Genomic DNA, 11,810 nt, shown 5'->3' on the forward strand with positions numbered 1-11,810 from the left:
ATAAGGATAAAACGTAACACACACCCCCTACTCCTCCTCCCCCCTTTGTTCTTCACTCACCAGATTGGCACAAAGCTAACAGAATTAAAATTGAGAATGGATATGGGGAGTGTGTCAAAGAGACAACAACCCGACCAAAGAGCAGATAATAGATCTAGAATTGAAATGGATTTCGTATGTAAAATGAGCCAAGTGAAACACAAATTATTCAAATTTTTATTAGCAAAATCACAAAAGCAAATGCCCAGGAAAATACACTGTCCTCCATCCACGAAAAAACATTGGATCCACACTAGAAATTGGGTAAATATTTCAATGAGGAAACCACCCATTAAACCATACTGTGATGAGCGGTCAAGAATACAAGATGCACACCACATCTTCCTATATCTAAGAACACACTGATTGACCCAGTGACGAGTTTGGCAAAGAAAGAGTGAAATCAATGTTTATCCTCAAAAGTGGATTAAAAGCAAAACCTAATATCCATTTTTTTCTCAAATCAAATTGCTGCAGAGACTAGAGTTGTCGAGAGTGATCACCAAATTTTTTGGCCCTCGATTTTACAAATGGGCAACAAGATAATTTATTCTTCAACTGATTTGTTTTAAAAAACAAGCACATTTTTTATTCAAGAATTCAAAGATTTTGGGAACTCTGTTGCTGCATATACATTGTATCAAGGTGCTTTATATAACAACTAGCTCCTTACCACCTCAATGGTACAATCCGAAAACAATCTGAAACTCCTTATTTAATATTGTGGTCTATAAATGTGATGTCTCTTTCAATTTACAACAGTTATACAGTAGTACTAGTAAAAGTGCATGGTGTCAAAATAAATTATAACTACAAAATGTAAGTAAGACTAACAATGTACTGACCGGAAAGAGATGTAATGAAATAATTCCATATTGCTAAAAGAGCCTAAAACTTTAGTTTAGTAGGTTTTTCTTTAAGAATAGGATTTTGAATAAATAAGCTTTTTCACCTGTGGAAAAGGATATTCACCGTGCAAAACGTTGCATGCTTTTACGTGTACAATCTTGGTAAAAAACGTATGATGTACAATTGGTTTTGGGTAAATATTTTCCATTACATACATTTCTCTCAGTACATGAAAGTAAACAATTATATTTTTACTGTCTTTTGTTTCGGTAAATATGTGATTTTAAATATTGACTTTTGAAAAACTGATATTCACTTTGGCTGTTGGCCTCAGTGAATATCAGTTTTTCAAAAGTCAATAAAACCACACATTTACCTTATCAAAAGACAGTAATTGTATAGTATAGGTCATCGATGAGTTAAAAAAGATATTTCAATTTTAATTTTATTGCACCAAAGGGAGATAATTTGGAGCTTAATCAATGATATAAATATTTTAAAAGTGATCTGGTGCCAAACAGAATTGATATTTTTGGTTGATTTTTGTACCATATCATATTAAAAGGAATAACTTATAGTGTATAAAATAAAATTTGAAAAGAAAAAACAAATGTAGAATTTTTTGCTGAAATTTTTGTAAGCCTCCTTAAAGTCATAAGAAACCTTAAATTAAAAAAAAATAATGCATATGTTTTTGTATAACTCAATGGGGATAGTTTTCATAATAAAACTAATGTACATATACTTTTTTCTTAAGATTTTTTTTAATTTGTTCATATTAAGAAGAATTTCGAAAGTTTCTTTATTTTAATTGCTTCCTGCAGGAAGCAATTCCCCGACATATTTTCTGTATGCAATGTGACCTCAGTGTGACCCATCTCGTAAAAATCCAGTGATAAGAATATGCATGGATGTCCTTCAAAATAAACTATTATCTGATTGTACAATGTACATGTTCAAAACATGCTCAATATCCATGCATTTTTGTTGATTGGTGACAAACAGGTGACATGCAATCGTTAATTTCGGCTTTTCAAAACACGAACTTTAATTAGCTGCCATATTTTCACAACAACACTGACTGATTGAAAATATTGACGATTATACGAAATTTATGCGTAAAAAATGATAAATTAGTGCACAGAAGACTAAGTTTATAATGTTTGTATGCATTGGTTCAAGAATTGTAAGAACATTATTTTTCACAGGGCAATGGTTTCAAAGGTAGATTTTTCAGACCTCTAATCTTAACTAAAATAATAATGGATTAAAAGATTTTTGGCTACATATAATGTATACAGAAAGTTTTATATATCTACCATGTCTACCATACAACATGTAAATGTATCTTACACCATACTATTTTCACATGTATAAATAAAGTTCAAAAACATAATCTTTCAATCAAGTATTCAAAGATCATGAGGACGATGACTCAGCATCAATCACAAACATAGAATTCAAAGTATTTTCTATATGTATCTTGGTATGTGTCTGAAAGTTGCCTCTCAAACTAAACCTTTTACCACATACATCACACTGAAATGGCCTTTCTCCCGAATGGACCGTCATATGTCTCTGTACACTATGACTCTCACTGAAAGATCTTCCACAAATTTCACATTTATAAGGTTTTTCCCCCGTATGTGTTCTCATGTGTGACCCTAAAGAACTGTTCATGGTAAATCCTTTTCCACACTCGCCACATTTAAACGGTTTAACGATTGCATGGGATCTTTTATGAATCCTTAAGTTTCCACGGAGTCTGAAACCTTTGCCACATTCGTCACATTTGTGTGTTTTATCATTTTTGGCATCTGTATGTATAACCAAATGTGATTGAAGCTGACCACTCTGACAAAATCCTCTATCACAAACCTTGCATACATATGGTTTTTCACCGGTATGCGTTCTCTGGTGTTTTTTTAACGTTCCACTGACTCTAAATTCTTTACCACATACTTCGCACTTGTATGGTTTTTCTCCCGTATGGATCCTCATATGAGCTTGAAGTTGTCCCTTTAGACTGAACGCTTGGTCACACTGATCGCATTTATGCGGCTTTTCACCCGTGTGTATTTTCATGTGTGCACGTACATTACTACTCTGACTAAATTTTCTACCACACACATCACATTTATGTGGTTTCTCACCTGTATGCGTTTTCATGTGGTGTCTCAAAATAGTGTCCATACTGAATGAATTCCCACAAATTCCACACTTATATGGTTTCTCATTGGTGTGTACTATCATGTGTGTCTTTAAATTGCTACTTTGTCTAAAGTCTTTTCCACATATATCACATTTAAAAGCTTTACCTTGAGTGTGTACTTTCATGTGTGTTTTCAAGTAATTTTGTGAATTAAACGTTTTTCCACACTGCCCACATGCATAGGCTTTTTCAATGATATGGATTTTAATGTGCCGATGTAAATTTCTACTAGTGCTGAATTGTTTTCCACATTCTGGGCAGAATAACTGCTTTTGAACAGTATGCATCCTTAAATGTTTATTATAGTGTCCTATATGACAAAACCCTTTTCCACATTCCTCACACTTATATTGTATAATACCTGTATGGGTCCTAAGATGTCTATAAAAGTTGCCATTGTGATTAAAACTTTTGCCACATTCACTACATACATACAATTTCTCAACATTTTGCATTTGACTACGGACCTGATTGTCAGCATCTAGGTAAAGCGATTCATTTGATTTACTACGAACCTGAGCACTTTGGTTAATCAATTCATTTGATTCAATGTTCACATCAGAACTTTGGTCAAGCAATTCATTTGATTCACTGTTCACTTCAGCAGTTTGGGTAAGCGTTTCATTTGATTCACTGCACACCTCAAGTTTAACTGGTACATCAATATCATCTTCCATATTTACTTCCAAAGTGGTTCAGTGGTATGGTATGGATATTGACTTTTTGTAACATCAAACTAATTCTTTCAGAATTCCAAACAAGAAAAGTTAGATTCATTAAGTTCTGTACACTCTTGACTAGAAATATGTTCAATTCAGCTATCTCGCTTAACTATGCTTTCTTTTCAGCTCTGCACACCTAAAAAAGTGATTAAATGTATAGATACAGTTTGAGCCAGTTGGATATTTCATGCATTATTTTTAGGCAACTATTGAAGATTGAGATTAGTATCATTACTAATAGTACTGTAAATTAAACTACTGGTATCTTATTTTCTGTTTGTCTGTGGATAAATTACAAATAAGCAATGATAAGAGCCAATTGATGATAAAAAAAAAATTAAACTCCATTTTGCATATAATACATGTATATACAACACAAATTGTTAACAGATATCCTGGTACATGTAGTACACATGACACAACATATAAACTTAAGAATAAGCAACACAAACCCCACCAAAACTGGTGGTGATCTCAGGCGCCCCGCTTCACATGGGGCAACACGAACGACCGAATAACACTTGTAATGACAGAATAACACTTGTAATGACAGAATAACACTTGTAATGACAGAATAACACTTGAAATGACAGAATAACACTTGAAATTTCAATATTGGCACATAGCTTTTGGGTCGATTGCTAGTGGTATTGCCTCTGGTAGTCTGTCGAACACATCGCCTTGGCATACTTTCAACGATATTGAAGGGTACTGATAAATCTAATGTCATTTGGTACATCACAGCCCTACAAGTTAAACCATACTCTTAAAAGTGCCCTGAAACTACTATAGAGTATAACAAATTCAAATCTTGGATGCAAGTTACTGTTAGTCTTTTCATCTCCAATTAAACTTTAATTTTGAAACCAAATGCTGCTATTTAATGACATTACATCATTTAAAAAATTGATTACATATATGTGTTTTCTTAAAACATTTTATAAATTTTTATTTGCTATTTTTTTTTTTTTGAATGCTGAATTGATGTGCACTCAACTGCGTGTTGGCGTAAAGAGAGCTACGCGCCGGATATCTGAATTCTTTTTATATACGTTTTAATATAATTTAAAATGAATGTACCACATCTTCTGATTGGCTGACGTAATTTTGTTATGAGTCCATAGACATAATTTAGTCATGTGACCGTGATGTTATCAACATTATTCATGGTTTTCTGTGGTTTAAAATGGAATTTAGCATTAAATTATAAGAAATGACTGTAATATTTGTTCTGTCTATTTGAAATAACATAAAAAAATGTGGTGCACACTGTTTATTAACCCGCTACGCGCGTTATTCAGTGTGCACCAAATTTTTTTGTTATTTCTTCATAGACAGAAAAAATATTACAGTCATTCCTTAAATAATTATACCCAATAATCTTGAAAAAAATCTTGTACACCTTCTACATTAACATAATAAACAGCTGCGCCATGAGTGCATGATACGCCAAACGTCTTATGTGGAAGTTATATCCAATAATCATAAATAGTTTCTGAGAAAGTTTTAAGCAATAACCATATATAGTTTTTGAGACACTGTGTTACAAAAAAACTAAATATCACTAAAATAAAATTTTGAATCAAAACCAAAAAGTATACAGATCTTTAGATTAATATAACAAAGAAGTGTGTAAAGTTTTAAGCAATAATCATAAATTGTTTTTGAGATACAGCGCGACATTTAAAAAAAAACTCCCCTGTTTAACAAAATACTCAATAACTCAAAAATAAAATTTGGAATCATCACCAAAAAGTTACGTATACAGATCTTTAGATCAATATAACAAAGAAGTGTGTAAAGTTTTAAGCAATAATCATAAACTGTTATAGAGATACGGCACAACATGTAAAAAAAACCTCCCCCTTTTTTACAAAATACTCAATAACTCAAAAATAAAATTTTGATTCATCACCAAAAAGTATACAGATATTAAGATTAATATAACTAAGAAGTGTTTAAAGTTTTAAGCCATAATCAAGAATTGTTTTTGAGATACAGTGCGACATGTGAGAAAAAAACACACCCCTGTTTTAGTAACAAAGTGCCGTAAATCAAAAAGTTTAAATCTAATTTTCACCAAAAAGTATACAGATCATTTGACCATCATAAGAAACAACTATGTTAAGTTTCATGAAATTTGGATGAGTCGTTCTCAAGTTACAGTGCAACATGTTAACGCTGGACAGACAGACGGCCAGACAGACGGACAGACAGAGGGACACCGCCGAACATGTGTAAACCATAATACGTCCTGTCAAAATTTTGACGGGCTTATAAAAATCATTAACATTTTTTAAAAAAATTGATGGGGGGGGGGTCTGGATTGACCCAAAAGCTATGTGCCAATATTGAAATTTCAAGTGTTATTGTCATAATATTTACGAGTGTTATTCGGTTATTCATGTTGCCCCATGTGGAGCAAGATCTGCAGCCAGGCTAATACCCTTCCAGAGCACCTGAAATCAACACCAGTTTTGGTGGGGTTTGTGTAGTCCAAATAATTATGACGTCTAGCAAGGCTAATTTTTGGGTTTTTTTTGGGGGGGGGGGGGACGCCTTCCTACGATGGAAGGTGTCCCAGAAAAAAAATTGCCTTGCCAGACGTCATAATTATTTGGACTAGGGTTTGTGTTGCTTATTCTTAAATTTTATATGTTGTGTCATGTGCACTATTGTTTGCCTGTTTGTCTCTTTCATTTTTAGCCATGGCCTTGTAAGTTTATTTTAATTATGAGTTTGACTGTCCCGCTCTGGTATCTTTCGTCCCTCTTTTGCCAACTTGGCCCCAAGTTTTGGAGCTGTATAAAAATTATGAAGTATCCTGTAAAATATCCCGTTTGAATAAAAAAAAAATGAACTTCCTCCTCTTAATACTTATTATGTGCTTACTTTGCTATTTGAACAATATAATATAAATTTCTAACTCTTGAACAAACAGACAATAACAAAGGTGTTGACGGGCTTATAAAAATCATTAACATTTAAACAAAAAATTGGTGGGGGGGGGGGTCTGGATTGACCCAAAAGCTATGTGCCAATATTGAAATTTCAAGTGTTATCCTGTCATAATATTTACGAGTGTTATTCGGTTATTCATGTTGCCCCATGTGGAGCAGGATCTGCAGCCAGGCTAATATCCTTCCAGAGCACCTGAGATCAACACCAGTTTTGGTGGGGTTTGTGTAGTCCAAATAATTATGACGTCTAGCAAGGCTAATTTTTGGGTTTTTTTTGGGGGGACGCCTTCCTACGACGGAAGGTGTCCCAGAAAAAAAATTGCCTTGCCAGACGTCATAATTATTTGGACTAGGGTTTGTGTTGCTTATTCTTAAATTTTATATGTTGTGTCATGTGCACTATTGTTTGCCTGTTTGTTTTTTTCATTTTTAGCCATGGCCTTGTAAGTTTATTTTAATTATGAGTTTGACTGTCCCGCTCTGGTATCTTTCGTCCCTCTTTTGCCAACTTGGCCCCAAGTTTTGGAGCTGTATAAAAATTATGAAGTATCCTGTAAAATATCCCGTTTGAATAAAAAAAAATGAACTTCCTCCTCTTAATACTTATTATGTGCTTACTTTGCTATTTGAACGATATAATATAAATTTCTAACTCTTGAACAAACAGACAATAACAAAGGTGTTGACGGGCTTATAAAAATCATTAACATTTAAACAAAAAATTGGGGGGGGGGGGGGGGGGGGGGGGGGGGGTCTGGATTGACCCAAAAGCTATGTGCCAATATTGAAATTTCAAGTGTTATCCTGTCATAATATTTACGAGTGTTATTCGGTTATTCATGTTGCCCCATGTGGAGCAGGATCTGCAGCCAGGCTAATATCCTTCCAGAGCACCTGAGATCAACACCAGTTTTGGTGGGGTTTGTGTAGTCCAAATAATTATGACGTCTAGCAAGGCTAATTTTTGGGTTTTTTTTGGGGGGACGCCTTCCTACGACGGAAGGTGTCCCAGAAAAAAAATTGCCTTGCCAGACGTCATAATTATTTGGACTAGGGTTTGTGTTGCTTATTCTTAAATTTTATATGTTGTGTCATGTGCACTATTGTTTGCCTGTTTGTTTTTTTCATTTTTAGCCATGGCCTTGTAAGTTTATTTTAATTATGAGTTTGACTGTCCCGCTCTGGTATCTTTCGTCCCTCTTTTGCCAACTTGGCCCCAAGTTTTGGAGCTGTATAAAAATTATGAAGTATCCTGTAAAATATCCCGTTTGAATAAAAAAAAAATGAACTTCCTCCTCTTAATACTTATTATGTGCTTACTTTGCTATTTGAACGATATAATATAAATTTCTAACTCTTGAACAAACAGACAATAACAAAGGTGTTGACGGGCTTATAAAAATCATTAACATTTAAACAAAAAATTGGGGGGGGGGGGGGGGGGTCTGGATTGACCCAAAAGCTATGTGCCAATATTGAAATTTCAAGTGTTATCCTGTCATAATATTTACGAGTGTTATTCGGTTATTCATGTTGCCCCATGTGGAGCAGGATCTGCAGCCAGGCTAATATCCTTCCAGAGCACCTGAGATCAACACCAGTTTTGGTGGGGTTTGTGTAGTCCAAATAATTATGACGTCTAGCAAGGCTAATTTTTGGGTTTTTTTTGGGGGGACGCCTTCCTACGACGGAAGGTGTCCCAGAAAAAAAATTGCCTTGCCAGACGTCATAATTATTTGGACTAGGGTTTGTGTTGCTTATTCTTAAATTTTATATGTTGTGTCATGTGCACTATTGTTTGCCTGTTTGTCTTTTTCATTTTTAGCCATGGCCTTGTAAGTTTATTTTAATTATGAGTTTGACTGTCCCGCTCTGGTATCTTTCGTCCCTCTTTTGCCAACTTGGCCCCAAGTTTTGGAGCTGTATAAAAATTATGAAGTATCCTGTAAAATATCCCGTTTGAATAAAAAAATGAACTTCCTCCTCTTAATACTAATTATGTGCTTACTTTGCTATTCGAACGATATAATATAAATTTCTAACTCTTGAACAAACAGACAACAAAGGTGGCAACCAAACAATTCTAGTTGGTATTTGCACTGTTCAAGAACAGATAACTTATCTGGTTCGACCGATCACCAAAATTTCTAAGAAAAAAAGAGTATGCAATAAAGTTCTGTTATTTTTATACAAAAGCACTGATGGTCTGGATATGGTCACAACAATTATTCTGAGCAAACATTATGAACATTTTATTGAAATGTATTTAAAAAAATAGAACGAGAAAAAAACATTTAGGCATTAGCTTTAAGGTTATTTGCCGATGACAGGCTCAGCAACATCTATAAAAACATCAAAAACATATATTGACAACTAATAGTTTGGCGAAAGGTGCTGTATTATAATAATGCATTCAAATATAGTTATACCAAGCATAGTACCAATAAGCTACAATGAACAAAGTTTCAATATGAAGTCCATGAACCACAATGTTGGTAATCGAATAAAAGTAATTAGAAAACTTGAATACTGATTTTTTTTACATCAATACATAACGAAAAGTGGCTGGAACATGCTCTTTTGCTTAAAACAACATGGTAATATAAACCCGGATGAAGTATCAAAGGGGAGCAATGTCATACAAGGATCTAGAGTGCGACTCTTGTAAAACTCGGTATCATGTAGACTTTCAAGGTGGAATGCAAACAACAATGTATAACATAATGGACAACAGTAACCTGTCCTGGAATTGTATTAAATATGGACTCCCAAACTTTAGTAGTCCATTTTTCAACCATACTGACATAACGTCATCAGTCACAAACCGGCAATTCTTTTCAGTGTCAGTAAGCGACATTGGTAGTCCTGGACAGCCACATGATTGTCCATCACCAATATCACAATAGGACATCAGAAAACAAAACAAAAAAAGTATAAATACCCAAAATAGGTTACTTAAACCTTTAAAAATAGTAAATATTAACTTCCAGTCTATTAAGAACAAAAAATCAGAAGTAAATATTTTGATTGATACCCGTGACACATCCTGATAGGTACTGAAACCTGGTTAGATCCGAAAACATCATCTTATAAATATTTTTCAAAAGATCATTACAGGGGCGGATCGTGCCATTTCAAAAAGGGGGGTTCCAATTACATGTCCTCTTTCAAATGCATTGATCGTCCAAAAAAATGGGGGGCTCCAACCCCCGGAACCCCACCCCACCCCCCTCTGGATCCGCGCCTGAAGTAAACTGACTTTATTTGGATTCGGCATATTGACAAACAGTACAAACATAAGCTTTAATGAGCTTTTCGCCGAATATAAAAACATATGCAATCACAAATAAAACAAGGCATGCAGCATGCAAAATAAATAATAAAACTGAATCAAACTACAAAATATTTAGGCATAACCAGTCCATCAGACCTCAAATAAAATTAACACATAGATAATATAACAGCTAATACAATTCGACAAATTAATTTTCTTAAACGTAACCTGAAAGTTTCATAAAAAAAAATAAAGAAAGGGCATACATGCCATTAGTTACACCATGTATATGTAGCTTTTGAAATATTAGACCTAACCTTTGAGTACAGCTCTTGCGTCTGAGACACTCAGAACAAAAATCAAATCAACCAAATTGAGATGGTCCAACGAAGAGCTGCTCGGTATACATGTAATATACCAGCTCTGTCTTAAGCTGTGCTGGATCTTTTACAGTGGCATACATTACAATTGAGACGTATACAAACAAGAGCAAAGCTCTATAAGATCACACATCAACAGTTTACACATGGCAATCTACCATAAAGATCTTCTCGTCAGACAGTAGAACAAGACATAAGCATACCAGCCACTTTAAACAAATTCAAACAAATAAAGAGTCTTACAATTTCTCATTTTATCCACACAATAGTACAATGGAACCTACTTCCTACATCAGCAATCCATTGTACAACAGCCGACCGCGTCTATATCTGCTCTTTCACAAATATTCCAAAAGCTACATATACATAGTTTTACCAAGAAATATACATAGGATAACAATCCACAAAAGATATTTATTAAATCACTGTTATATATTTACTTGATTTTTCTATGCACCAATGCAATGTAACGTAATATTACTGAAAAAAAAAATTTAAATTGTAAATAAGCCTCTCTACTCATGCAACGGCACGTAATAGTCAAAGTTGTGACTGAGTGCGGAAATATGAAGATAGATAGATAGCCATATTTATGTATAAAACAATATTCGACACTGAACAACAAACATGACAGACCACAACCAACAACAACCACTAAATTAAAGACTACTGACTTAGGATAGACTCATACAGAATATGACCGGATTAAACGTTTCTGTGAGGACTCAATCCTATCATGAAACCTAACCTAACACAACATAAAAAAAATCATATAACAATAATAAAAGATCATTTTGAAGTTCATACATGTAGGTCTTAGGAGTTGGCATAGTTCATATTTATTACCACAAACAGATCATTTGCCACGCATACTGCTACCAGGTTTCACGGAATAGAAGTTCCTTCATAATATTATAAGTTCCAAACTGGAAAAAATATCTGGAATATGACATGGTTGCCTCATTAATAAATATAACAGTATATGTTCCTAACGGAATAAATGGTATAGAATATTTGGTCCAATAGTAATATATAGTATGGCCAATTTGTATAACTTTGAAACTTCTCAGTGTTAGGCCGACAGTGTAACATGGAACTATGAGGATTACATACACATCTAGATTCTAAAACACTTTATTACACATTCAAATGAAATCGTGCACTCATGATACCAGAATGACTCTTCTAGTATACACCATTCTCAATTCTATTATTGAAAGATTTTTTAAGTTTTTTTTTAGCCGGCTAAACGAACAGTCAGTCAACTTGAATAAAGAGTCGTCTGTTGAACATAAAACCCTATGAGAAAGACTCACATCAAGCTCAGACTGAAACGTCTGGAACTATAAATAGATTTACCGGAGAAAACTTCGT

The 11,810-nt window shown here is 34.0% G+C and overlaps 1 protein-coding gene across 1 annotated transcript; it reads right to left on the minus strand.

Moving 5' to 3' along the window:
- Positions 1-1,662: 1,662 nt before the first annotated feature.
- LOC134693401 (zinc finger protein 664-like) lies at positions 1,663-7,464 on the minus strand. Its single transcript, XM_063554214.1, has 2 exons — positions 7,401-7,464; positions 1,663-3,958 (listed from the first exon to the last, which is right to left on the minus strand). The coding sequence occupies exon 2, from the start codon at positions 3,775-3,777 to the stop codon at positions 2,308-2,310; it is 1,470 nt and encodes a 489-aa protein (XP_063410284.1). The 5' UTR covers positions 3,778-3,958; positions 7,401-7,464; the 3' UTR covers positions 1,663-2,307.
- Between the last annotated feature and the right edge of the window lie 4,346 nt (positions 7,465-11,810).

Source organism: Mytilus trossulus, chromosome 12 (genome assembly GCF_036588685.1).
Source record: "Mytilus trossulus isolate FHL-02 chromosome 12, PNRI_Mtr1.1.1.hap1, whole genome shotgun sequence".
NCBI classification, from domain to species: domain Eukaryota; kingdom Metazoa; phylum Mollusca; class Bivalvia; order Mytilida; family Mytilidae; genus Mytilus; species Mytilus trossulus.